This window comes from Chlamydomonas reinhardtii, chromosome 12 (assembly GCF_000002595.2).
Source record: "Chlamydomonas reinhardtii strain CC-503 cw92 mt+ chromosome 12, whole genome shotgun sequence".
In the NCBI taxonomy this organism is placed as follows: domain Eukaryota; kingdom Viridiplantae; phylum Chlorophyta; class Chlorophyceae; order Chlamydomonadales; family Chlamydomonadaceae; genus Chlamydomonas; species Chlamydomonas reinhardtii.
The window spans coordinates 6,234,321-6,261,271 of NC_057015.1; the positions used below are offsets into that span (position 1 = coordinate 6,234,321).

The 26,951-nt window shown below is 65.9% G+C and overlaps 4 protein-coding genes across 4 annotated transcripts; all 4 read left to right on the forward strand.

Annotated features, from left to right (window-relative positions):
- The first annotated feature begins 68 nt into the window (after window positions 1–68).
- Window positions 69–14,310, forward strand: CHLRE_12g536900v5 (uncharacterized protein). Its single transcript, XM_043068667.1, has 20 exons — window positions 69–287; window positions 588–747; window positions 1,197–1,279; window positions 1,723–2,078; window positions 2,515–2,648; window positions 2,827–3,467; window positions 3,737–4,105; window positions 4,520–4,774; window positions 5,008–5,310; window positions 6,061–6,231; window positions 6,614–7,473; window positions 8,930–9,001; window positions 9,270–9,483; window positions 10,163–10,483; window positions 10,876–10,995; window positions 11,224–11,441; window positions 11,751–12,240; window positions 12,642–12,891; window positions 13,187–13,319; window positions 13,744–14,310. Exons 1-20 carry the CDS (start codon window positions 231–233, stop codon window positions 13,889–13,891), a joined length of 5,355 nt encoding a protein of 1,784 aa, XP_042918762.1. The 5' UTR covers window positions 69–230; the 3' UTR covers window positions 13,892–14,310.
- Window positions 14,311–14,528: 218 nt separating this feature from the next.
- On the forward strand, window positions 14,529–21,940 carry CHLRE_12g536950v5 (uncharacterized protein). The gene is made up of 2 exons (XM_043068668.1): window positions 14,529–17,049; window positions 17,283–21,940. The coding sequence occupies exons 1-2, from the start codon at window positions 14,654–14,656 to the stop codon at window positions 19,939–19,941; spliced, it is 5,055 nt and encodes a 1,684-aa protein (XP_042918763.1). The 5' UTR covers window positions 14,529–14,653; the 3' UTR covers window positions 19,942–21,940.
- Window positions 21,941–22,249: 309 nt separating this feature from the next.
- CHLRE_12g537000v5 (uncharacterized protein) lies at window positions 22,250–25,410 on the forward strand. The gene is made up of 6 exons (XM_001692927.2): window positions 22,250–22,448; window positions 22,613–22,691; window positions 22,925–22,983; window positions 23,266–23,348; window positions 23,976–24,047; window positions 24,379–25,410. The coding sequence occupies exons 1-6, from the start codon at window positions 22,292–22,294 to the stop codon at window positions 24,484–24,486; spliced, it is 558 nt and encodes a 185-aa protein (XP_001692979.1). The 5' UTR covers window positions 22,250–22,291; the 3' UTR covers window positions 24,487–25,410.
- Window positions 25,411–25,738: 328 nt separating this feature from the next.
- Window positions 25,739–26,950, forward strand: CHLRE_12g537050v5 (uncharacterized protein). The gene is made up of 3 exons (XM_001692926.2): window positions 25,739–25,917; window positions 26,027–26,112; window positions 26,212–26,950. The coding sequence occupies exons 1-3, from the start codon at window positions 25,839–25,841 to the stop codon at window positions 26,248–26,250; spliced, it is 204 nt and encodes a 67-aa protein (XP_001692978.1). The 5' UTR covers window positions 25,739–25,838; the 3' UTR covers window positions 26,251–26,950.
- Window position 26,951: the final 1 nt, after the last annotated feature.

Sequence of the window (26,951 nt, forward strand, 5' to 3'; positions counted from 1 at the left end):
GCGGGAGTTGCTGTAATGGAGCTGCTCAATATGCATGGCTTACAGTTATAACTCATAGACAATTGCTAATACTATCAGGGTTTGCAAAGGTGCAGAAATCAACTGCGACTGCCGAACTTCGGGCCCCGACAAAGGAGGCCCGCAATGTTAACAACTAGTAGTTAACACTCGCACCACTAGTCCAACTTATAATCTGACTGCCCTTGGCGACGGCGGCCGGCACGAAAGGAATGGTGCGCCTCCACGAGCTCTCGCTGGGCGATACGTTCGAGGACTTGTTGGTTGAGGTGAGGAACCATCGATATGGACTAAGATGACAGGTTGGGCGGCTTACTGGGGATGTTGTGTTGCGGGGTGACGGGCGGCGTGTCCGGACACCACGCCACGCCGCGCCGCGCCGCCCCACATCCCCTTGGCTCCGACCATGCGTACCCTTCGCACCCGCCCCTTACCCTACCGACCTATCAACCTGCCCTCCGCGCACCGCCACACACAACCCAACCCAACCCACACCACCCAAGCACACCACCCCCACACCGAAGCCCAACCAACCAACATCAACATCAAACAATCGCCACAACGCACAGGTCTGGCAGCTGGAAGGCGTGGATGCCGCCAGCAAGCCGCGGGACCCGGTGTACTCGGCCGTTGTGCGCGACCCCTCCGGCTACTGCCGCCTCATCTACCGCGCCACCAACGCCTGCAAGCCCAGCGCGGTCAAGAAGGGGAAGTTCTACCGCGTGTCTGGTGAGCGGGTGTGGGGGCAGGCGTGGGAGCGGGTGTGGCAGCAGGTGTGGGAGCGGGTGTTGGAGCGGCGGGAGCAGGTGTGGGAGCGGGTGTGGGAGCGGGTGTGGGAGCAGGCGTGGGAGCGGGTGTGGCGGCGGGGGGAGTGACAGCGGTGGAAGCGAGGGTGAATCAAGGCTGGGGGGGATTACTGGACTGGGGATGTGGGCACGGGATGGGAGGAGGATTGGGGTACGGCTAAGGCGGGGGTCAGGGTGTGAGGGTGGGTTCAGTTACGGCGATGGGTTTCGGGTAGCGGCGCCCTATTACACGTCTGTTTGTACTCTGGTGGAGGCTGCCATCGTCGCCATTTCACACGGGTACGTCTCTGCCGACGAACACCCCCCCTCACACACACCATGTTTTCCTTGTGCTCTTCTTCACACACACACACACACGCACCTCCCCCACAGGCAAGGTGAGCAGCCACCGCGGGCGCATGCAGATCCAAATCGGCAGCTCATGGGGCCGCGTGGAGAAGGTCAACGGAGAAGAGGTGGGTGGGTTGGGGTGGGAGCGGCGGCGGTGTGGGGGCCGGGAGGAGGGGATGGCGGGAATGGTGGTGGGGTTGGCGGCGGTGGTGCGGAGGACGGCAGGAGGGCATGCAAGGCAGGCGGTATTAGGGCGCGGAACGGGGGCGGGCGGGCCATTGCGGCTTGGCGGTGCCCCGCGCACACACACGCACACACACCCGCACCCTGTCTTGCAGCTTCGCGGCCCCCACAGCCCCCACAGCCCCCACAGCCCACACACGCGGTGCTGGTGCGAAACAAGCCGCAAGCTCCGCAGCAGCGCCGCCCGCCTCGACATCCACGTGCCTCCTCCTCTCCCTCCTCCTCTCCCTTCTCCTCTCCCTCATTCTCTTCCTCATCCTCTCCCTCCTCCTCTCACTCATCCTCCCCCGCTCTCGCCCCTACGCTGCCCGCTGTCCCCTCGCAGTTCGTGTGCAACCTGCCGCCGCCCGGCCCCGAGACCGACATGTCCGCCACTGAGCGCTGGTTCGCAACGCTGGTGCTGCACCTGCCGCCGCCACCACCACCACCTGCTACAGCCGCTACAGCCTCGGGCGGCGCGGCAGCTGCCAGGAAGCTGCGTGCCTTCATCCTGCCGCCCAACCAGCCGCAGCAGGGGCAGCAGGGCGCGGGGGTGGCGCAGCTGAGCAACCGCGGCGCGGGCGGCGGCGACCCCGTGGCTCCGGGGCCGGGGTCGGCGGGGCTGCTGCCGCCGCCGGGCGGGGTGCCGCTGCCGGCGGCAACGGCGGGGTACGTGGAGACGGAGCGCGGCGCGGCGCACAGGTGTGTGCTGTGGGTGCGGGGCGGGGTGCGGGGAGGGGCGGGGCGGGGCGTGGAGGAGAGGGGAGGGGCAGGGAGGGGAGGGGTACGGGGAGGGGTTGGGTGGGGGTTTGGAGGCATGTGGGTAGCATGGATGACGGCGGTGTCGACATGACGGCATGTGGGGTAGGGGGAGAGGGTGATGCGTCTGGAAGCCGTGAGCATACTGGACATCAGCAGGCGTAAACTTTCCACGTGACCCAAGCCGCTCGGAACATGCGCACACACACACACACACACACACACATACAACACACACACACACACACATCAACGCCTTGGCTGATCGTTTGAGCCGCGCCCACTGCCACCACCACCACCACCACCACCACCACCACCACCACCACCACCACCACCACCACCACCACCACCACCACCACCCCACGCCACCCCTCTGCAGGGCCCTGCGCGACGTGCTGCGTGTGGCGCCGGACGCGGTGCGGCTGCTGCCGCTGCCGCCGCTGCTGCACGTGCGGCCCGCGGCACCCGGAGTTGCGGGCGCCTGTCCGGCCGTGTTCCACGTCTTCACCGCGGGTGGGTGGATGCAGGGGGCGGGTGGTTGGGTGGGTGTGGGGTTGGCTGGGCGGGTGGGTGGGTGGGTGGGTGGGTGGGTGCGTGGTGCGGCGGTTGCGTGTGGGCGGCCTGGACCGTCTACCATTTCCTTACTAGTCATGAATGTAAGTCCCCCGCCGCCGCTGTCACCCGGCGCCAGTGCTACACGCGCCCGAGGACGACCTCAAGTTCGTGTTCGGCGAGCCCCGCGGCGGCGGCTGGGTGGAGCTGGAGCAGCTGCAGGCTGTAGCAGCTGACGGCAGCAGCAGCGGCAGTAGCAGCAATGGGCTGGCAGGCCGCATCCCGGCCGAGTGGCGGCCCACGCTGGCGGCGGCGGTGGCCCAGGCACGGGCGGCGGCGGCGACGGGGCTGTTGGACCTGCCCTTGGCCGCCTTCCCCCGCGCGCCGGCGGCTGCTGCTGCGGCGGCGGCGGCGGCGCTGCCTTCGGCGGCGGCGGCAGCGGCAGTGCCTGCGGCGGCGGCCTCTGCGGCGGCGGCGCCTGCGCCGGTGGCTATGGCGGCCGCCGCGCCGCAGAATGTTCAGCCTGCTCAGGCAGAGGAGGCGAAGGTGGAGACGGAGGCGGAGGCGGCTGCCGCGACGCCCGCTGCAGCTGTGGTCGCAGCGGAATCGGCAGATAGGGCTGCTGTGGCGCCGCCGGCGCCTGCCGCCGCCGCCGCCCCCACCGCCGCCGCCGGCTCTGGGTCTGCCGGCAGCAAGTCGCTCCTGCCTGTGACGCTGCTGAGTGGCTTCCTGGGTGCGGGCAAGACCACGCTGCTGCGACACATCCTCACACACAGAGAGGTGTGTGTGGGCATGGGTGGCGGGGCTTGGGAGGGGGCCTGGAGGGGGGCTGAAGGGGGGCTGGAAGGGCGCTGGAGGCGGGCTGGAGGGGGGCTGGAGGGTCCTGGGAAGTACAATGCATGCCTAGGCACGACTCCTACGCCAGGTCAGACCCTGACCCAGTGTTTTTCCTTTCCACGTGTTGCCGACTGGCGCCTCTCCCCACTCCCTCCTTCTGCTCCTTCAATCTGCTTCCCTCCCTTGGCCCCTCCCTCCCTCCCTCCATGCAGCCCGGCATGCGTGTGGCGGTGGTGGTGAACGACATGGCCGAACTCAACATTGACGCCGCGCTGGTCGCACACACCTCCCTCTCCGCCGCGCCCACCGCCGCCCCCGACCCCCACACCACCACCTCCACCTCCGGCTCCACCACTTCCTCCACACCTCGAATCAAGGGCGTGCCCATTCCAGGCTTTGCCGGCGGCGCCGCCGGCGGCGGCCTGGCGGCGGCGGCGCCGGAGCGGCTGATCGAGCTGCACAACGGCTGCATCTGCTGCACGCTGCGCGGGGACCTGGTGGCGCAGGTGGCGGAGATCGCGGCGGACGGGCGGTTCGACTATTGCGTGGTGGAGAGCACAGGCATCGGAGAGCCCATGCAGGTGCGACAGGCGGGGTTGTAAATACCAGCCCGAAAAATTAGTCAAAACGAAAACGAGCGGAGCACAGGCAGAGGGGTTAGTTGCAAGCGATAAAATCTTATGGGGGGTGAGGAGTTTGTTGTTGGGGGGGTGTATGGAGATATCAGCCCAAACCAAACTGAGCCCAATGCAAAAGAGCGAGGAGGAGGGTATGCCATGACAACGGGGGGCCATGAGAGGGTTGGGGGCTGGGGGTCCGGGGATGGGTGGGTGCTGCAAGGGAAGGGGCCGACTATGTGCCTTATGTTGGACTTGGATGGTTGGACGGCCGGATGGGTTGGTGGGTCGGTGGGTGGGTGGGCCGGTATGTGGGGGAGAGAGAGAGAGACACGGGGATGAGCCAACCACGGCCCGTGCTTCTTCCTTTCTTTGCAGGTGGCGGAGACGTTTGAGTTCCCTCTGGACGGCTCCGACCCCGCCGCCGCACTGGCACTGGAGGCCGCCGCTCAGGCCCGAGCCGCCGCCACTGCTGCTACTGCTGCTACTGCTGACGGCGCCGCTGCTGCTACTGCTGCTGCTACTGCTACTGCCCCTCGGCGGCTGGCTGACGTGGCCCGGCTGGACACGTGTGTGACGGTGGTGGACGCGGCTAACTTGCTGGACAACCTGCACAGCTTGGAGACACTCAAGGTGGGCGGGTGTGTGATATGTGTGTGTGTGGGAGCGTGTGTTTACTTAACACACACCTCACTACACAGACACACACACATACACACACACACACACACACACACACACACACACACACACACACACACACACACACACACACACACGCACACGCACACACACTGCACCCGGGCCCTCACTCGCCCCGCCGCGCCCCGCCTCCCCTCCCCCCTACCCACACCTGCACCCGACAGGACCGCGAGGCGGGCGAGAAGGTGCACCAGCACGGCGGCGGACACAGGGCGGGGCCGCCCGCACGGGCCAAGGCCGCCGCGGCCGCGGCCGCAGCCGCCGCCGCGTCAGCAGCAGCCTGTGATCATGATCACGATCACGATGAGGGCTGTGATCACGATCACGACCATGATCAGGATCAGGATCACAACCATGATCATGATCATGATCATGATCATGATGAGGAGGACGCGGAGCTGGAGCGCAATGTGGCGGATCTGCTTCTGGACCAGTTGGAGTTCGCGGACGTCATCCTGCTCAACAAGGTGGCGGGGGGGAGCGGTGGAGGGGGGGAGTGTGTGTGTGTGTGGGGGGGGTTGTAAATACCAGCCCAAACTAAACCAAAACCAACGAAAACCAGCGGAGCACAGGGGGTGGGCAGGGAGCTATGTGGGTGGATGGGAGTGGGGATGCGGTTGGGGTTGGGCTGGGAGTGGGGTGGGGTGGGGATGGGGGCGTGGGGTAGTTTATTCTATGCCAAAGCAACCTAGGCCCAGAACTGGGGGCTTGGGCGGCACGGGATTTGTGGTTGGGTAGCCACCCATGGGAGATGGCGCGTTTAGATGGCGTCAGGTACCGACGGCGTGAGTGGGATGGGCGCGGATGGGGTAGTGAGGCAGGAGCCGGGTGTGCTGTCGGTGGTGGCGAGGGAGCAGGGCAACAAGCCGCCCAACCTACAGGAGCCATTCCGCCTTTTGCTGAGCCCTTTTTTCCACGCCCGCGCTACACCCCTTGCACCCCGCTCTGCCGCTCTGCCGCTCTGCCGCTCTGCCGCTCTGCCGCTCTGCCGCCGCCGCCTCCCCATCCCATTCCTCGACTCTTGGGACCTATTTCGTGTGCTGGGGCACACATCACTCCCAACCCCCACCCCGCTTCTTCATTCCTTACTAATCATGAAATGCTAACCCCATCACCCCATCACCTGGTAACAACGCGTCTACTATGCTATCGTACCTGGCTACGCCTTCACTTCCTAAATAGTCATGAATGTAACCTCCCGCTCCGTCACCCCCCAGGTGGACACAGTGCCGCCCGCCGAGCTGCCTCGGCTGTTGGCGCTGGTGCGTGCCATCAACCCCTCCGCCCGCCTGCTGCCCACCCGCCAGTCGCGTGTGCCGCTGGCCGAGGTGCTCAACACGGGCCGGTTCAGCCTGGAGCGGGCGCGGGAGGGGGCGGGCTGGCTCAAGGTGAGCGGCGGCAGGGCGCGGGAGGGGGCGGGGTGGAGGGCGGGTGGAGGAGGGGGCGGGTGGAGGAGGGCGGGTGGAGGAGGGGACGGAGGGCGGGGTGAGGGCGGGGTGCGGGCGGGGTGAGGGCGGGGCGATGTGGCCGGCCGGTTGCCCCGAGGAGAGATGGCGGACGGAGGACCGTGTTGCCTGTCTTGAACTCTACAACCGCCGCCACACACACACACACACACGCACACACACACACACACACACACACACACACACACACACACACACACACACACACACACACACACACACACACACACACACACACACACACACACACACACACACTGTCCTACGCGTAATGGTTTCCTTGTGCTCTTTAACACACGCACAGGCCATCCGCGAGGGCACCGACCTGGTGCCCGAGACGGCCGAGTACGGCATCACCAGCTGGGTGTGGCGCTCGCGCCGCCCCTTCCACCCCGCCCGACTGCACGCGCTGCTGAGCAAGCACTGGGTGCTACAGCAGCCCGACTGGTCGGAGGCGGACGGAGGGCAGGGAGGCAGCGCGGGCGGGGGCGGGGGTCAGCAGGAGCAGGAGCAGGAGAATGGAGAGGAGGAGGAGGAGGAGGAGGAGGAGAAGGAGGCGGGGGAGGTGGTGAGCGAGGAGGAGGGCGGCGGCAGCGGCGCGGGAGCGCTGGTGACAAAGCAGGTGGGCGCCGCGGCGCGCGCGGCACAGCAGGCCGCGGCGGCCCTCGTCAAGGCCCTGTCCGCGGCGGCGCCGCCGCCGGCTGCAGGCAAGCAGAACACGAAGGGTGGCGAGGCGGCGGCGGCGCTTCAGGCTGTGGCAGGCGCCGCCGCGGCGGCGGCGGGCGCCGCCAGCGCGGCGGCGGGTGCCGCCAGCGCGGCGGCAGTCGCGGCGGCGGCAGCCGCCGCCGCCGCGGCCACCGCCGCCGCCTCCCTCGGCTCCGGCTCCACCTCCTCCTCCACATACCGCTCGTCCAAGCCGGAAACGCCTGCCCTGCCGGCGGCGGAGCCGCCGGCCGCCTCCGCCGCCGCCGCCACGCCGGCGGCGCCGGACCCGGCGGCGGCGGCCGCTGCCTCCGCCGCCCGTACGGCCTCGTACGGGCAGGTGCTCCGGTCCAAGGGCTTTGTGTGGCTGGCGGGGCGGGACGATCACGTGGGCGAGTGGAGCAGTGCGGGTAACCTGCTGAGGCTGGGCACGGGCGGGCCCTGGTACGATGTACTGCCCAGGTGAGATGAGGTTATGTGGGGAAGGAGGGGGGAAAGGGAGGGAAGGGTGGGTGGGAAGGGGGGCTGCGAGGTTTGGGAGCATTGGGAACAGGATATAAGGTGGTGGGAGGGGGGCGGGCTGAGGGAGCAACGGAGGGAAGGGAAGGGAGGGACGGAAACGCGCAGGACTCGGTATGTGCAGCGCGGTACGACGCTGACGGTCTGTGTGTTAAAAAACGAAACGAAAGCCCGTGTGTGTGTGTGTGTGTGTGTGTGTGTGTGTGTGTGTGTGTGTGTGTGTGTGTGTGTGTGTGTGTGTGTGTGTGTGTGTGTGTGTGTGTGTGTGTGTGTGTGTGTGTGTGTGTGTGTGTGTGTGTGTGTTAAAGAGCACAAGGACAAGGGGTGTCAGCTTTGTACAGCTGGAAAATGGGCTGAGCCCCCGTACGCTTGGGAGCTGATAGGCGTGTAACGCCCCGTCAGAGCCTCCATGCCGCTACGACGCGCATGCGCATGGGCTAGGGACACTCGGGTTGGGGCCGTGCGGGATTTCCCGCGCCACGCATGCGTGCCTTGTCACGTTCCGAAACACCCCACGCATATCTTTCGCCTCCTGCCATACTCAGCACCTCCCCGGCGCCCCACGCTCAAAGGGCTAGGCGCGGGGCGGGCGCGACCTAGGGGCTCCTCGGCATTCTGGCGCGTCGGCAGGCATGGCTCAGCAAGTCGCTCAGAACTTTCGATGTACTTCCCCGCTTTGCTTGCCGCCAACATAATTTGCCTTAGAGACTGCATATCAGCGGGCACCGGATGCTTTCCTCGCGACCTCGCGAAAGTCAATTGTCCATGGACGCGCCAAGGCACTTCTCGTTCCGCCCGAAGTTTCCCTGCCACCTATTTACATGCAATAGACATTAACAAATACTAATACGTAGCACTCGCGGTTTGCGCCAGTATGCTATGTTTTGCCGACGCACGCACGCACGCACGGACAGGGGTGTTCCTGGGGGGCTTCGCCCCCCCCTGGAACGCTTCGCTGGGGGGGCTCAGCCCAAAAACGTTGCGCAACGACAGTGTGTGCGATGCAGCAAAGCGACGGTTTACGGATGTTACCTGAAGTTACCTCGCATACCTGCTGCGGTGAGCCGCCGGTGTGTGTGTGTGTGTGTGTGTGTGTGTGTGTGTGTGTGTGTGTGTGTGTGTGTGTGTGTGTGTGTGTGTGTGTGTGTGTGTGTGTGTGTGTGTGTGTGTGTGTGTGTGTGTGTGTGGTAGGCGGGTGTCCGGACATATTTGTGCTCGTCAAGGGCCCTGCCTACAGGCCCCGCCTGCACGCCGCCTTAGCCCGGCACCAGAATCCTTGGCGTGCCCCCCGAAACCTCGAATGTGTCGCATTTTTCCGCCCCGTCACCCACATCGCCAACACGCCTCACGGTGTGCCACCACCTCCACCACCTCCACCACCGCCGCTGCATGGCCGCAGGGAGGCCTGGCCCACGGACCCGGCCCAGGTGGCAGACATCATGAAGGACTTCCAGCCACCCATTGGCGACAGGTGTGTGTGCGGGGGTTGTGCCAGCAGAGCAGGAGGGTGAAGCGAGGGATGGAGGGAGGGAGGGAGGGTGGGGGGCATGGCACGCAGGACAGCTGCGCCGTCTGTGCGTGTGAGGAGGCGGTGGCGGTACCGTGGTCCACAATCCAACCCGAGTAGCTAAAAGCCATGGCCCCCTCTTCCCCTTCGTGCTGTTCCCGTCCCCCTTGGGCTCGATTTAGTTGGGGCTGGTATCTTCAACCCCTCACCCTTTGCTGGCCGCTGCCTGCAGGCGCCAGGAGCTGGTGTTCATCGGCATCGACATGAAGCGGCCGCAGCTGGAGGCGGCGCTGGAGGCGTGCCTGGCCACACCGGAGGAGGAGCGGCTGCTGGCGGCGGCGGCGGCGTGGAGGGCGGACGCGGCCAAGGCCCGGGCCAGGCGGGGCGGCGGCGGCCTGGCGGTGCCGGATGAGCTGGACCCCTTCCTGCCCTGGCCCGACATGGAGGTGAGCGTGTGTGTGTGTGTGTGTGTGTGTGTGTGTGTGTGTTAAAAAACGAAACGAAAGCCCGCCCAATGACGCGACGGAGTTACTTACCGATACCCACCATTTTACCGAGCGTCGCGTGACTGTCGTGACCCAGGTAGTCATACTTACCCGCGATAAGCCTGGAACCCCACGGGCGACCATTCGGCCTGACCCCGCGATGCACCTGTATGCGTCCATGCTCCGCACCCTGGGCGCGCTAAACAACGTTTACCCAGCACGCCTAATTCCCGGATTCCCGCCCGCTGGTCGTAGTCGAGCTCACCTATAGGCAAAGGTGGAAGCATGGGCATAGGGCGGCAGCGAGGAAGTGTCACGGGCATGTGAATGGCAACGGCGATAAGAGAGGCGGCGTGCAGCAGACAAGTGTGTGTGTGTGTGTGTGTGTGTGTGTGTGTGTGTGTGTGTGTGTGTGTGTGTGTGTGTGAGAATGAGTGAGTGAGTGTGTGTGTATGTGTGTGTGTGTGCGTGTGTGTGAGTGTGTGTGTGTGATATTGTGCGTGCATTCAAGAGCGCAATGATGTTGTGCGTGAGTGTGCGCGTGTAATATTGTGTGCGAGTGTCCGTTCTAGCAGGCTTGTCAGTTGTTGTCATTCGTGGCCTCGACACGCGGCGCCTCTCTCCTCCTTCACGTGAACAGGACATCATGGATGCCGGCGGCGAGGACGCCGAGGACGACGGGCATGATCACGATCACGATCACGACCATGACCATGATCACAAACACTGCGAGGATCTGGATGACGAGTTGGAGGAGCTGGAGGAGGAGTACGAGCAGCAGGCGGCGGCACGCCGGCGCAAGCATCAGGAGCAGGCGGAGGAAGAGGAGGGGGAGGAGGAGGAAGAGGGGGAGGAGGAGGAGGAGGACGGCTGCTTCTGGGAGCCGGGAGCGGTGTATGAGCTGGAGGGCGGGGCGGCGGAGCTGCAGCAGCTGCTGGATGAGACGGAGCAGCCCGCGGTGGTGAGTCAGTCAGGCAGGCAGGCAGGCAGGCAGGCAGGCAGGCAGGCGGGGGGGGGGGGCGGGCAGGCAGGCAGGCGGGCGGGCGGGCGGGCGGGCGGGCAGGCAGGCAGGCAGGCAGGCAGGCGGGGGGGGGGGGCGGGCTGCATAACCATACGCGCTGCAACACAGTCAGTCAGCATCGGGGGCGGGGACTGGTGAGGCTGGTGGCGGGCTAGTGGTGGTGGGGTGAGTGGGAAAGTGGGGGTTGGCGGGCGGGCTGGGAGGGTTGCATGCTTGCTGGGCAGAGCCGGCTTGGGGGCTTGACACACACGAGTGCTTTCACACACCGGATTTGCTTGACATCTCTCCTTGACTCCTTGCACCCCTCCTTTCCCGTTCACACGACGGCGCAGGTTGTGTTGTGGCACGCGCCCTGGGCGGTGGCCAGTCGGGAGGCGGAGGCGGCGCTGGAGGCGCTGGCGGCGCGGCAGCAGCAGCTGGTGTTTGTAAAGTGCGACCTCACGGCATCGCAGGTGCGTAGTGGGCGGCGAGAGGGCGTGAGGGGCGGTGAAGGGCTGGGAGGGGCAGGGAGGGGCCAGGAGGGGTACGGAGAGGGGCGATGGCTGGGCGGCAGTGGGTGGATGCAAGGCGTCAGGGATGAGAGGTCAGGTGTGCAGGGGTGCCTGCAGTCGCGAGATGGAAGCTTGCGCCACAATGCAAAATACCCTTGTGCTCTTCAACACGCGCACACACACACGCAGGCCAACGAGGCGCTCGCCACCCACGGCCTCAAGCTGGTGGCACCGCCCGCCGGCCGCCGCGCCGACGCCCGGCCCACGCTGCGCCCGCACGCCGGCTTCAGCTCCGGTGAGGGCGGCGGCGGCGCGGCGCCCAAGTGGCCGGCCCTCAGCCTGCATGGGCCGCCCGCGCTGAGCCCCGAGGCGCTGTTCGCGGGGCCCACAGCCGTGGCGGACCTCAGGTAGGCAGGGTTGTATGTGTGTGTGTATGTGTGTGTGTGTGTGTTAGGAAACACGAGAAATGGAAAACGCAAAACGTGCATGCAATGGTAGAGGTTATAGGTACGTGTGTGTATGTGTGTGTATGAGAGTGAGAGAGACGCAGGCAGCGGTGGACGTGGCAGGAATGGCAGCACGGGGACGGGGGAGGGAGGTGGAAGGCGGTGGACGCAGATCGGGGAGCCATCTCAGCGCAACAAGTTGCTTTCCCGTAGCACTCAATGTCACTACAAGCCTTTTCACAACCCAACCCTGTACCTGCCATTACACAGGGCTGAGATCTCGCGCCGCCAGGCTGACTGGGCAACGTCCGCGCCCGCCACCGCCGCCGCCGCCACCGCGGCGCCCATGACCGGCCGCGGCAGGATCGCCTCCATCGCCGCACTTGCCGCTGCCGCACCTGCCGCCGCCGCACCCGCCGCCGCCCCTGCTGCTGTGTCTGTGTCGGAGCTACAACGCGGTGCCGCCGACCTGAAGACACACCTGCAGGCCGCGCGGGAGGCCGGCGGCGGCGCCGGCCGCCCGCTGGTAGTGGCCTGGCTCTCCGCGCCCCCCGCCGCCGCTGCCGCCACTGAGGGCGGCGCCGCCGTTGACGCCGCCGCGCTGCGGCAGCAGCTGATGGCGGCGGTGGCGGCGGCGCCGTGCCGGCCGGCGCTGCTGCTGGCGGAGGCGGGTGGCGGCGCTGCGCCCGCCAACCGGGCGCTGGCGGAGGCACTGCGGGTGGCGGCGGCGCCGACGCTGCAGCTGTATGTCGACATGAAGGCGAGCGAGGGGATCACTAAGGGAGGGGGGTTTGTATATACCAGCCAAAACTGGACCAGACCAAGCTAACTAGCGGAGCACAGGCAGAGGCGAAAGCCGGGGGTGTAGCCGTCATGGAGAACGGAGGGAAGGGGTTTGGGAAGATGTATGCCGGGCCCAGCTCAGAGAGGCCCCAGAAGCCCGACATGCTTGGTCAAGGGGTCTGGGAGGAAGCCGCTTGACCCAGGGGACTGTGCACTTCATTCGCGGCTTGCTACCGCGCGTTGTTGTGTGGTGCAGTGTGCTGGCGGCGGCGGCGGCGGCATGGCGCTGTGACCGACAGCGCGACCCGTGTGTGTGACCTCTGCCCGCGCTCCTGCCAACCTGGCTCCCATTCTCCCCGCTGTCCGCTACCCTTGCAGATGCTCAAGTCCTTCAAGAGCGCAGGCGCGGTGGAGAAGCTGGCGGCTGCGCTGGCGGCGCTGCCCCCGGCCGCCGCGGAGCCTCACGCAAGCCCCGCCGCCGCCGCTGCGGCGCCCGCCGCCGCTGCGGCGCCCGCCGCCGCTGCCGCGGCTGCAGCCAGCGATGCGGGCCCCTCGACGTCTGGCGGTGCGACGGCGGCGGCGGCGGCGGCGGCGGCGCACACGCCGAGTATGTACGACCCGCCCACAGGTGAGTGACGTGTGACGTCGTCACATGACAGGATGGGTCCCCGGGGCTGCTGCCTGTGTGCACCCGCCCTCACCGCCCGCTGCTTATCCCTACCTCCTCCACGCCTCAACCGGTGCCTTCCCCCTTGCTTCCCTTCCCCCTTGCTTCCCTTCCCCCTTTGCTTCCCTTCCCCCTTGCTTCCCTTCGCCCTACACTTCTCTGTACCATCTTTGCAACGCCCTCCCTACGACTTCACTTCTTAATTAATCATGAATGTAACCCCCCCTTCCCTGCCTCCTCCCTCCCCTCCCCCCAGGCAAGTACGGCCGGCCCGGCACCTACAAGCAGTTCGGGCCCCGCGGCCGTGCTGTGTACTGGCCGCGTATGCCCTGCCTGCGCTGCGGCTGCCCCTGGTGGCTGGGCGAGGACTGGGACGCGGAGTGCGTGCGGTGAGTGCCGTGCGGTGCGGCGCGAGGGGCGGGGGAGCCAGAGAGGTGTGGTGCTCGGGGGCGGTGCCCGCGGTGCGGCGTTGCAGGTAGGTGTGGTGCTTTTGGGGGGGAGGGGAGAGCGGGGGTGTGACTTGGCACGTGCACGGGCTGGGTGGAACGCGATGTGGGTTGAGGTGGGAGACGGCGACGGCTCAGGCTGGAGCAGCAGGGTGGCGGCAGCGGGTCCTTGCTCACCCGCCCGCGCCTGCCGGCCCCGCGTTGCATGGGGCCCCGCACCCACCGCCCTAGCCACACCCTTCCCCAACCCCTGCTCCTCCTCCTCCTCCTGCTCCTCCTCCTCCTCTCATGCTGTCCCTTCCCTCCCCCAACTCCATCACCGCCACCACCACCACCGCCACCGCCGCCCGCTGCTCGCTGCCCGCAGCTGCGGCTGGGACTGCGAGGCGGACGGTTACGACGACGACTCCAACCCCCTGCCCGCCTACAAGGCCAAGTACGAGGCGTTCAGTGCGGCAGTCAGGGCCGGGCACACGCCGGCCTGGCGCGGCAGGCACCTTGGGCCGCGGGACTAGGGGCTGGGCGGCGGGATGAGGGCTGAGGTGGGGGGAGGAAGGCATTTGGGGGGTGGGGAAGTGCCGAAGTGGGTTTTGTGCGGAATGAGGAGTGTTTGGTTGGGGGCATGGGGTGGTGGTGTCTGTGGGATGCGAGGGCTGGGGTGCTGGGGAGGAAGTTAAGGGTTATGGTTTCTCACCTTTTTGCATCCCGGGGATTCTACAGGAAGGGTGTTTAGCAATAGGTGCGGACAGGGGATCGGATTGGGAGAGGAGGGGGAGGGGAGGGGCGAGGGCAAGCGTGCCGAGCGCGGGCTATTACTCAGGCCTGGCCGTGGATTTGGCGGGGCGGTTGGCTAGGAGAGGTGGCCGACACGGGTGGCCGAGGACCGTATAATTTTGGGCCGAGGACCGTATGAGCGTATCCACCCCGTATCCACCCGTATCCACCTCCGTATCTACCGCTCCGTGACAGCTGCAAGGAACATGCATGCCGCATTCGGCAAAGTGCAACAACGGCGAGATCGACCAGGCACGAGCCCTGTCAGCGCCGGTCTGTGACCTTGAGGGTGCGCATCTACCCCGCTCAGTTCTCACCTCGCGCCCGCGAGAGCTTTCACACCTAACATATATATATGCTGGCATTCATATTTCACTCATAGCAGGCGCCAGCACGATAACAGAGCTGTTTACCGACAGACCAGCAGGCACCACGTGGGCTTTCGCGCCGAAACTTAGGGTGGTCTGCCTTTCAGCCCCCGCGCGGCCGCGGCGACGCTCCAAATGATCCCGACAACGTATCGAAATACAGGAGTGGGCCAACAGGTGCAGCGCGAGCGGAAGGCCGGTGCCGGAAGCACTGCTGAGTGGGCTCGCGCGGAGCTCCGGCCTTGGTCACAACTGAGCCCCGTCGACGCCTCATCGCCCGCAGCTGCCGTCTACAAGAGCTGCAGCCACCAGGTCACAAATGACACGGCTACTCAAGAAGGCGACAGCACAGTGACCAGCGCCCGTGCAGGAAACTCAAACATTTCGGAAGCAACTCCCGACGGGACCCTGCGAGCTCGGCTGCTGCGGTCGCCACAGCTCGCGTTGTTGTGGCCGCCGTGCGTAGCTGCACACGAGGCGACCGCGACTGCTGCTGATTCTGAGACGGAGCTCCTGGCGCTCGTGCTTCTGCCCTCGCCCGCACCGGCCTCCACTTCTGCAGCAGGAGCCAAATCCTTAGCAACCGCGAGCGGCGCCGTCGCGGCGATGGTGCCCGCCGGTGACGACAACAATAGCGCAAGCAACAGCGACAGCAGCGGGCTTAGGCTCGCGCTCGGCGGCACACCCGCAGCCACAGGCGCAGCACCGGCCGCAGCACCGGCTATTGCGAAGGCATTCGCAGAGCCGCGCGGCAGCTGCGCCTGCGGCGACCAAGGCGCACGCTCGGCTGCAGCTTCGCCGCCGCACTCGCCTGCCCCGTCTGCAGTGCGACACAGCAGGGCGGTGCGGGAGGCGGCAGCTCCGCCCACCCCGCGGGGCGCAGCAGCAGCAGCACCAGCAGTAGCACCAGCAGTAGCGGCAGCAGCAGCACCAGCAGTAGCAGTAGCAGTAGCACCAGCAGTAGCACCAGCAGTAGCGGCAGGAGTGGCGACTGAGCCGGCATCTGGGTCGGCGTCAAACGTCGTGGTGGTGGATGCGGCGGGTGAGCAAGTGGGTCTGGGACGCGACGTGGACACGTGTGTGGGCTTGTTGGGCGGCGGCGGCAGCAGCGGCGGCGGCGGCCTGGTGTGCTACTGGTCCGCATCAAGCAGCTTTGAAGGCGAGCCCATCCACAGCGGCCCCTGCAACGGCAGTAGCAGCCTTGGCGGCAGCGGCGGCGCCGGCACAGCTGCAGCAGCCGCAGGCGGCTCAATGCCGGCGGGTGGCTGCTCCGCTACCCCCAGCGTCAGTCTACTGCCGTCGCCGTTGCCGTCGGCGGCGCCGCCGAGCGGGAGCAGTTGCACCGGCAGTAGCGTCAGCAGCACCTTCGGTGGCGGCGGTGGCGTTGTCAAAGCCTGCGGCCGCAGCGGCAGTAGCAGCTACAGCGGCGCGGGCAGCGCTACCAAAGCCTCCCCGTTCCGCGCTGCTGCAGCCGCAAGGGCCGCTGTTGACGTATCGCCAAGGTCACCTTATGGTGGAGCAGGTGGCGGCGACGGCGGCGGCGGCGGCAGTAGCAGCGAGTGGAGCACCGCGGAGACCGGCTTTCTGCCTGAGGCGTTCTGGGTCTCGTGCAGCGATGCGCCCGCCGCCGCCGGTGGGGCTGGTGATGGCAGCGGCCGTGCTACAGCCAGCGGGGACGGGCTGGCTCCGATACCGCGGCAGTTGCAGCAACAGCTGCAGTCCCGGGAGACGCAGGACTGGGACCGGGCCAGTGCCGATGCCGCGGCGCGCGACGCAGGTGGCAGCGGCAGCGGCAGTAGGGGTGCGGGCACCAGCGGGCCCATCACGATCAAGGCGCGGCGGGTCCTGGCTGCTACTGCCGCCGACGCCATCGCTGAATCCGCCCGGAGCGCGCCGCGGCTCAGCAGCACCGAGCCGCTACAGCCGCTGGCAGCGGCGCTGGCGGCGGCGGCGGCGGCCGGCGAGGAATACCTCCGTTCGCCCCACCCGTGCACGTCCCCACCGTCAAGCCCGTTCCTGACCGGTGGCGGCGCGGCCGGCGCTGCGGCCGTGGCCCACGGCCAGGATAATCGCAAGGCAGCGGCGGCGGCGGCGGCGGCACATGATAGACTGCTGCAGGCGGCGCCGCCGCCGGCCTTCTGCAGCTGCCTGCCTGCGCTGCAGCCGTCCGGGGGCTGGTGGCCGCCGTCCATCGGCACCCGGCCAGCTGCCGCTCCCAACCCAGCCGCCGCCGCCGCCGCCGCCGCCGCGCCCGCCGCTGTCGTACAAGTGCGGCGTCAAGCCGCAGTGGAGGACGGGGGCTCCGGCGCCGGCGGGCCGCGGAGTGCGGCGCCGCCGCCGCTGGGGGGTGAGGTGGGGGAGGTGGGGGAGGCGCAGCAGGTGGGACTCGCCGCGCCGCTGCAGCTTGTGCGGCTGCGGCTTGGGCGGTCCGCCACGCCTACTGCAGCCGCAGGCGGCGGCGACGACGTCGGGATGGGGCAGGAGCAGCAGGAGCAGGACGAGGAGGAGGAGGTGTGCGCGATGCTGCTACGGTGAGTGTGCAGGCGTCTGGTCCTGAGGCTTTGCCTCGACCCACATGCGCCGTCAGGCATTCAGCGCCTCTGCTCGCACAGACAATGCCAACCAGACCGTACGCCAGGAATACGGCAAGCCGTACTGCCCGTACACGTGCTGTACACCCTGCCACACCCATACTGATGCTCCCCCCCCCCCCCAACCCCCAACCCACCCCTCGCCATCCCAACCCGCGGCTTGCTCGCTCCAGGCTCCAGCTGCCAGACCTGCCCGCCGCCCCCGCCGCCCGCGCGCTGCGGCTGAGCATCCGCCTGGACCCCGGCCCCGACACCTGCAACACCAGCCACGAACCGCAGTCGTCAGAGCTGGCGGTGCAGCTGTCTGCGCCGCTGCTGGTACTGCCGCCGGCCGCTGCCGCGCAGGTGGCGGGGCTGTGCGCCAGCATGACACGCAAGGCCACCGCCGTGGCTGCTGCTGCGGCTGCTGCTGCCAGTGGCGACGCGGGCGAACAGCAGGCTGAGGCTGTAGCAGCCTTGGTGGCTGGGGCCTTGGCGGCTGAGGCCGTGCGGGGCAGCAGCAGCAGCAACAACGGCAGTAGCAGCAACAACGGCAGTAGCAGCAGCCTGTGGACTGCGGCAGCGGCATCCGAGCCGGTGGCGTGCCCGCCGCCAAACGCTTTCCAGGCGACTCCGCTGCTGCTACAGCCGGCGTCACCGACTTCACCGGTGGTGCGTCGCCGCCCGTCGGTGCGCGGCGGGGCTTTCGCGCCCTGGAGCTCTCCGCCGCCGGCGGCCCCTGCCACGCCACAGCAAACCCGCCGCCTGCAACCGCAGCAGCAGGCAAAGACGCCGCCCCGCACTGCGCTGCCGGCGCATGTGGCGCAGCTGCTGGCGCCGGCGGAGCGGACCGCAGCAGCAGGCGCAGCTCGTGCGGGTGCTGCTGCGGCCAGCAGCTGCATGGTGCCCGCCGGCGCGGCGGCCGCTGCCGGCGCCCCGCCTGTGCTGTCAGCTGGCGCGGCCGCTGCAGCGGCGCGCGTGTGGGGTCCCTACCCTACGCCCCTGCCTGAGGACGTGGCGGCGGCGGCGGCGGATGCGGCGGCGGTGGCGGCACAGCCTTGCGGCGCCGTGCCGCTGCCGCCCAGCGCGACCCAGCAGCAGGGCGACCCGCCTCCGCCGCCATCCTCTGCCGCCACCTGGCCTGACACATGCCCCATCGGAAGCACTACGGGTGTTGAACTAGCTGCCGATGCCGATGCTGGCGCATCCGCACTCCTGCCGCCTTGGCTGCCGGCCTCACCAGCAGCTCGGCCGCCGCCGGTGCCCCGGGCACGGCCCTCCCTAGGAGCCCGCCGCCCGCCGCTCAGCGATGCCTGTGCCTTCCATCCTGCCGGCGGCGCGTGTGATTACGGAGCTGCTGTAGGTAGCGGCAGCCGGAGCGGCAGCCGGAGCGGCAGCAGCTACAACAACAGCGGCGCCGCTGACCGCTTCGGGGCTACCGCTGCGCCGCCGCAGCGGCCGCGGGGGGCGCGGCGGTGCTCCACGCTACAGCCGTTGAGCCGGCCGGCCACACTGCTGGCGGTGGTGACGGAGGGCGTGCCGCTGGACCCGGCGGAGGCTGCTGCAGCCGAGGAGCTGGGCGGCGGCGGTGCTACAGCCGCCGCCGGCCCGGACGTTTGCTCACCGGCTTCGTGGGGCTCGTCGGGCTTGCTGCGGCAGGGAGAGGTAGCGCCGTCGGCGACGGCTGCCGCTGCTGGTCCAGCCGCCGGTGGGGAGGCCGCCGTTAATGGGGCCGTTAGCGCTGCTGGCAACAGGCGCGGCGGGTTTGTGCGCCAGTGGACCGGAGACCTCGGCGGCGGCAGCCTCAGGAGCCGACGCGGTAGCGATGGCACAGTCACAGGCGGCGGAGCCGCCAGCGGCGGCGGCAATGACGGCGGCTGCGGCGGCGGCTGGGCTGCGTGGGAGGAGGCGGCGCGGCTGGACGGCCTCGACCCGCGCATTGCGGCGCCGCCGCTGCCGGCTGCACGCCAGCTGGTGCGCTCCTTCAGCGCCGCCATGCTGCTCGACCCGGGCCTGCTGGGGCTGGGGCTGCAGCAGCAGCTGCAGCAGCAGCTGCAGCTACAGCCGCCTGCCGCGCCCAAGTCTGTCTTGGTGGGTTTGGCACTGGCGACGCCAGATGCGAGCAGCAGTGCTGCGACTGATCCGGCAATGGCGGCGGTGGCCACGCCGGCGGCCTCAGTGGCCAGGATGCTGCCGGCGACGTCGGCACCGCCGCTGGCCGCCGCAGCCCTTCCGCCGCTTCTCATGCCGCAGTCGCGAGGCCAAGGCAGCAAGAGCAGGGGTGCCAGCAACAGCAGCGGCAACAGCAGCGGCAACAGCAACGCTGCCAGCATTCATGGCCGCAGCCCTAGCGACATGGGTGTGGACGCTGCCATGGTGTCACCGGCTCCACCTCCACCTCCACTGCCGCCGCCGCCGCCACCTAGCCGTCAGCTGGGGGATGAGCTATTGGCGCTGATGCTGCAACAGCAACAGCAACAGCACCAGTGCACCACGCCTGCTGCTCCTGGAGCCCGAGGCAGTGGCGGCACCGGCAACTTGCTGCTGCAGCCGCCAGTGCCGCCGCCGGCGCCCCGGCGCGCACCGCTACTGCCAGCGCCGTGTGCGGTCTCCTGGGCACCGCCGCCTGCGCCGGGGCCGTGGCCACCGACAGCCGTGGGCGATGTCGCTGGTGCTTGCGGCGACACCTGGGCGATGCCGCCGCTTCCACCGGTGCTGCCGCCTTTGGGTGCCTACCTTCACCAGCGGAGCGCGGTGGGAGACGGTAGCATCGTGGCTTCCGGCACTGGGGATCGCAACCGTAGTGACGCCCACCGCCGCCGGAATGTGAAGGAGCTGCTCACGGCCTGGTAACGGGAGCGAGCGAGACCGCTCGCGGGCAGGGCTGTAAACGGCAGGAGATGGGAGATGGGTGGGCACATCGCTGACGGGAAGGGGGGCGCGAACGCGTGTTACTAGAGATGCTGGATTGCTGGATTCCAGATTATCAGAAAGAATGCATTGTGGCAGGCAAGCAGGAGGTACGTGACGTATAGCGGCGCGCTAACAGATAGACGAGGCTAGGGGCGGGTGTGCCCAGGCGGACACACGAGCACATGCACGGCGCCACTTCCGCAAGCATGGCAATAACGACTGGTCTTCCATAAAGTATTATCGCAGTATGACTGCAGCTTTGTGAAGGTTATGTGCGTGAAAGGCATAGCGGAGGACGGACAGTCCACCGTGCTGGTTTGCAAGGAGCGGTGGAAGAGCGTGGAGGAGAGCCCGCGCAGGCGCCCGTGTGCGTGGCGCAACAGACTAATTGCAGGTCGGACCGAGCGTGCGGTGGGCAGCAGCAGGCTATGAAGTGGGTCGCAGGCAGGGGATTCCGGAGCCTGGAGAGGGCAGGGGAGTGGCGGAGCGCGTGACAAGCGGGGTGGCGGTATTTGCCGATGGGTGGGGTGCGGCACCAAGCGGTGGACTAAGGCGGCCGGCAGTCGAGGGACGGATGACAGGCACAACGTGCAGCAGGTTGTGTGTGAATAACAACGATGCAGCAGGATGTGTTGTGTGCGACTCATATTTGTACCGCAGCCGCCATGCAGGGGTGGAGCCGCACATAGGTTGTGCGCCTGTGGACTTCAATTATGACATTGCTTCCTCTGAACACATGTGTACTGGTACGTACGTACTTGCACCGCAGCAGCATGCACGCAGGAGGGTTTGTATGGTTGATGGCTCGTGCGTGCTTCGGAAGTGGTTGTGTGTGCATATGGATGGCTTGCATATTGGCTCCATTGTGTGCAGCATCAATCGCACTTCGTAGGTACTCTCGTAGCTTTGAATGCATGCACGCATTTAGCTCACCACGTATGGCAGCACAAGCTCTCACGCAAGCAGGATGTGCGATTACTTGCACCGCAGCACATGCACGTAGGAGGGACTGGTTTCTATGGTTGATGGCTTGTGCGTGCTTAGGAAGTGGTTGTGTGTGCATAGTGGATGGCTTGCACATTGGCTCTCTTGTGTGCAGCATCAATCGCACTTCGTAGGTACTCTCGTAGCTTTGAATGCATGCACGCATTTTAGCTCACCACGTATGGCAGCACAAGCTCTCACGCAAGCAGGATGTGCGATAGGGCACACATGTGTGCAGGACCGCAGTGCTCACCGCGGCGCCTTGAGCGTCTGTTGGAATAAAGTAATGAGTAGTAGTGGATAGGCAGTTGGTGCTTCATCGTGCGTTAACGGCTGATGTGTGCAGGACCGCAGTGCTCACCGCACCGCGGCGCCTTGAGTGTCGTCTGTTGGAATAAAGGAATGAGTAGAGGTGGTAGGCAGTTGGGGCTTCATCGTGCATCAACGGCTGTAGGGTAATGCCAATGCATGGAATAAGGAGGTAGCAAACGAAGCAGGCGGGTCAGCAAAAAGCGTGCGTGCGGCTGCGGGCGATTGCAGCCCTGCCTGCAGGGTGCAATTAAAGGTGGTGGGTGGCCAGGCGACGCTGGGTAGGTGGGGAAGAGGCCCGCGGGCGGTTGACAGATACACACACGCACGTGCAACGTGTTGGCATGTATGGCGGTGTGTAAATGCGCGTGGTGTGTGCTGTGGCGTGCGCAGGAAAGGGGCTTTGGCGGCGTGCATTGAAAGCCTTGTCACCCCCGCTGGGCGAAATACAAAGGAAAGATTGGAGTGTGTGGGGCATGTAAGCTGTATGGGCTGTGGGACAGTGGGGATGCGCACGTGTGCACAGATGTGCCAGCGGGCAAGCTGGTACACGAGCTGGTACGGCCTTTCCAATCAAGCAGCTCTTGCCTGCTCGCTAATACGAGAGGCAAGTGGTGCAGAGACTGTAGTCTAACTCAAAATCAAGGGAGGGAGTAAGGGGGCCGGCCGCCAGGGCACAGTGGGGGCGGGCGGGCGACGCCTTGGCTGGCGCACGCAGTGGGGCTCTCGCAGAGGGGCTCTCGCCGTGCGCTCCGCCGCTCCTGACATGAATGCAAACCGCCAGCATGCAGCCTTCTGCTTCGATAGCTGTGGTTTGCTGTTTTAAGTTGCCTGACTCACCAAACGGCGGCAAGGAGCGTACTTCACAGTTCACGTTCCAATCGAGTGACGAGATTTCGCGCCCAGATGCAGCGGTTGGTTGCAACGAGTCTCCCTTAAACCGGCAAAGCTTGGAAAGGATCTGTGTCCATAATACTGTAAACTATCGGAATTCAACATGCGCACCTCGTGGCTCGCTATCTTGGCCCTGGCGCTTGGCGCGCTGGTCGCAGCTGAGGCGAAGTGCGTTGTTAAGCCGCGCAAGGCAGTCGTCGACATTGCCGGCATCAAGAATTACACCGGTCCGGGCCCCAGCAGCATCACAATCCTCCATGGCAAGTTCTCGAGTTTCGCGCGAGCTCTGCATGTGAGCTTTTCCGCGCACGCTGGCGCTTCTGACGCATGACGTGCCTGAGCTCAAATGCATTTGGTGTGATCGAGAATGCGACAAGGCGGACTGAATTCCTTGTCGGTGCTCCGCTCCTTTCCGTCGGTGCAGTGGACGCTTGGGACGGCGACGATGCCTTCCTGTCTGCGTACCTGACGATGCCGCCCGGAGCTGTCTTTCCCATCCACCGGTGAGACTCCGGAGCGACGAGCCTGCAGGGCATAAATAGCCTCCGGCCTGGGCGTTGCTGAGCCCTGGCTTTATAAGTACATGGCTACCAATTACATCATTTCATGATGCAAAAAAGCGTGTCTGCCAAGCTGGTTTCGGCGCGACGCGGGCTCCGCGGGCTTTTCACCGACCTCCTGCGCACCGCCCTCCCCCTCAACCCCGTCATGCCTCGGCCGCCCCATGCATGTGCAGCCACCTGGACTTCAGCGAGCACGTGCTTGTGACGCGGGGCGTCGGCAGCTGGGAGTACTGTGAGTGAGGGGCTGTGTACGGTACATGTTCAGTGTAACCACGCATGGCATGATTCGCGGGAACTACCCAGCCTGGTTGGTCTGTCATACAGCGACGCCCGACATACATGCACGCGCATACTCCTCCGTACAGTGCTCCGCAGCCAGTGCAACAGCCAGCAAGGCCTCGCCTCGCTCTCGGTGTCGCATACCGCACACGCTATGCGTGCGACATCCGTGTGCCATCTATCCGCCGTGCGTGTGTGTCATCCGCCGTGTGTTGTGCATGCCGTCACGCCCCAGGGCCCCTGGACGCGCCCAAGCCGGTGGCTGACCCCATCAAGGCCGGTTCCAGTGTGTACATGGCGCCCAACGTGCTGCACAGGGTGGGTCGGGGTCGGGGGGTGGGGGCGGGGGTGGTGAGGCACTGCTGGGGCGTTTCGATAGGCCGACCAGCTGCGTTGTGGACTGCTGGGCGTGGTCGCGCGCGTGGAATGAACTAGCTGCTGGCTGCCCAGCCTGGTCTGCTGATGTGGCACAGCACGCATGACGCATGACATGCTTGGGTCGTCACCCCTGCCTACTGGTGCTGCTGCGCTCCTACTTCTGGATGGATTGGTGCGCGGTTGTACGGGGCTGCGAGATTGCATTGGTTGCATGCACGAGAAACCTGCTGGCGCATCTCATGAGGCAGCGAACACGCACTAGCAGTAGTGCGGACGCCCTGCTCTAGACCTCAGGGGCGTGCCACCTGCAGCGCCGACAACGCCTTGGGCTAGTAGTAGTAGGCCCTGCTCCCGTGGGAGCGCCGCCACCGACCCCTACCTAAACTTCAATCTTCCAACTCCTGCTACGAGCACCCGGGCACCTCCAACGCACGCTGACTCCTGACGTGTGGTTACGTAGCCGCCCTTTGAATCTAGCCAAGCCTACCGCTATGAGGCTCACTACGCCCTCGGCCCTGCCTATGCTCCGCATGTCTTGCCGCCGCGTGGTGACTACTTGTACATCAGATTGTGAACACCTCCCCCACTGAGACGCTGGAGATCATGATCACCGCCGCGCCGGGCCGCAACACCGTGCAGGTAAGCGTGTATGTGTTTGCTGTGTTGTGCGGGCTGGGGCTGGGGGTGGGGTTGGGGGTTGGGGTATTAGCTAGGGTGGGTGCGAGGCGAGGGTTTCCCCACGTCGCCGCCCCAAGCAGCCCCAGGCAGCCAGGCTGCATCCATCCAGGGGGCTGCAACTCATCTACATAACACGCACATACACATACACATACACGTACCGTGCGAACACACGTCACCCTGAAGGCCCGCGTATACGTACCTCGGAAACAGTCTTACGTATGCGCTCTGCTGCTCCTGGGCGAGCATCTGATCTCGCTCCAACCGCCACCACCCTCCACCTGATGAGCAGGAGGCGTACGAGGACTGGCCTGACTCGCCCACCGCCGCCGGACACCCCATCGAGCTGCCCTGGCACACGGACTGCCCCCCGGGCCAGGAGCTGAAGCAGGAGCTGTGAACAACTGGACATGCAATAACCCGCCTGCCGCATGGGGCCACTCCCCGCATCCACGTGGTGACTGGGGATGGGGACGAACGCCGGCAGGCCCTGAGGGACTGCACGGCGTCCAGTGGTTCGGAACAACCTAATGCACAAGAATCGAAGCCGAAGCACATTGCGCGCAACCCGTGGTGCTTGTGGAGTGCTGGAGGCCGCTCCCCTTCTTTTGATGGTCGTGGCTGGAGGCGCTACGGCGGGGCTCGTGCGGCGGCGGGCAATGCACGGCAATGCACAGTGGGGATGTGGGATGGTCATGTTAACCGCATGCTGATGACGGTAGCGCTGTGATGGCGGGGTGCTGCATCGGCGCGTGGTTGTGTACCCCTATCTTTATTTTGGCCAGTTCCGTGTGGTACGAAGGATGCAAGCTGATTATGTGCGCGCATGCCGGCAAGGCAGGGTGATCTGTTGGGCTGCCCAGCACTTGACGTCGTACGTGCTGCAGTACATTACTGCTGAAATGCTGTAGTATCTGCTTGTCCCATGTGCAGTTGAAAGGGATAGGTTGGAACCGCCGTTCCCTATCGTAATGACGGTAAGTTGTGTTTGGCCGGGTGCGTTGTCGGCGACGCCCTGTTATATCGCACGGCGCTGTTTGTACGCGCGTGTAACAACATTGAGGACACATCTGGTATCTGGATCACAGCCCAACAAGCCTTTGCGGTTGATGTGCGTGGCTCTATGCGCAAGGGCCTTGGCCAATCGGAGAGATGCACACTCATGGTGTCATGCACGGCGCTCAAGCAGCAGGGCCAATCACCTCGTCGTTCAGAGCGCTGATGCTCCTTGTCGCCTCTGACAGCATGTGGCTGCCGCATGTTCACCAACGACTCAACGACCGCTGTGTCATTGATGCGAACGTGCAAGGCAAGCAACGTGTCACTCAAGCGGCGCGTGGTGGTGGTGGTGGCGGGGGCGGGGGCGGGGGCGGGGGGGGGGGTGTTGAAGAGCCGGGGGGCGGGAGGAATGCCTAGCCGTGGGGAGCCACCGACAATCGCAGTCAGCCGTCCCGTGGGAAAGGCGTGGCAGCATACAGCTTGGTGCTACGGTGCCGCCTTGAGAAGAGCGCAGGGCCAGGTGCCAGGCGTGTTGGTGAGCGATGGGCGTGCGCGGTCACACGCAGGCGGGAGTCCGGGCCGCGACGGGAGTGCGGAGGCATGGAGCAATCGGCACGCCCGGCTCTGCGCATTACGCCCCCCCGGATAATAGACTGTTCTTGCAAGCACTGATATACGGAAGATTCGTCTCTAGATTTGCTCGCTATAGAAGGCTAGACAACTTTCTTGTCAATTTTTCTCTCGCGCGACAAAATGAGTCTAGGCGAGGCTTTCCGCACTGCTGTCTACAAGGAGCCTGTGATGGTGTGGAGCCTGATGATTTACGGCGTCGGTAAGGAGCTTTCTGCCTGTGACCGGGTGGTCGCGGCAGCTCTGTTTGAGGGGCTGTTGCCGCGCATGCATGTGTTGCTGATGGCCAATACGATATGGTATCCTTGCAGGTATTTCTTATGCGGCCTTCGTCAAGCCGAGCATGATTGAGCCTCACAGCAAGGACCTGCCATCTGCTCCTCCTAGCTTGAAAGAGGTACGTGCTCGCATTACATAATAGGGCCGAGTAAGGGCCACCGACCTGTGCTTGCGATGTCCATGCTGGTCGCCCACCCGGCTGGCTTCGTGCCTGCAGGTGATGGCTGGCATCCAGGCTAAGCTCAACAACAAGTAAATGAGCGGCTGTGGAGCTTCCAGCTTTCCGGGGGAAGTCTGGTGCTGAGCTGGGCACGGGAGCAGCACGAGGAGCGTGCCCAAAGCAGGCGTGCGTCCGCGCTCGTGCCTCGAACAGCAGCGGCCGGAAGCAGCAGCGGCCGGGAGCCATGCTGCAGCTTGAATGGGAGCTTTATGGGCGCACGGACGTGTGAGAGCGCTGTACGGAGCAGTGGTATGCTGAGTATGGCGGGGTTCACACGGGTGAACTGCTGATGGTTGGGGGAGGTGCGTGAAGGCGCCGACCCCTCTCGACAGCTTATAACTGGCGGGGCTTTAGGAATGAAGGCATATAGGGGTTCTAATGGGTTTGATGAAGGTTTTGGCTTGACCCTGCGGTGTGTCTGCGAGTGTGCAGAGGCCGTGGCCTGTAGTGGTGTGTGCTGGGGGCACGTCTCGGTTTTGAGACACTGCCATGACACGTGTTTCAGGTGGGACAGCAGGAGGACTACCGTGTAATGCATGGCTGAGTGCAACTTTCAGGAACACAGAGGTTGCTGGGGTGAGGCCACATTGCCTGCGATACCACGCCCACGCCCTCTGTCGCGGCTGCCCAGCCATCATTTTAAGCGCCACGGCAACGATGGCGAAACCGAGTAGCCATTAGCCGGCGACTCGCCGCACTGGGGTAATCAGGGGCTGGCAAGCGACCCATGTATCCAA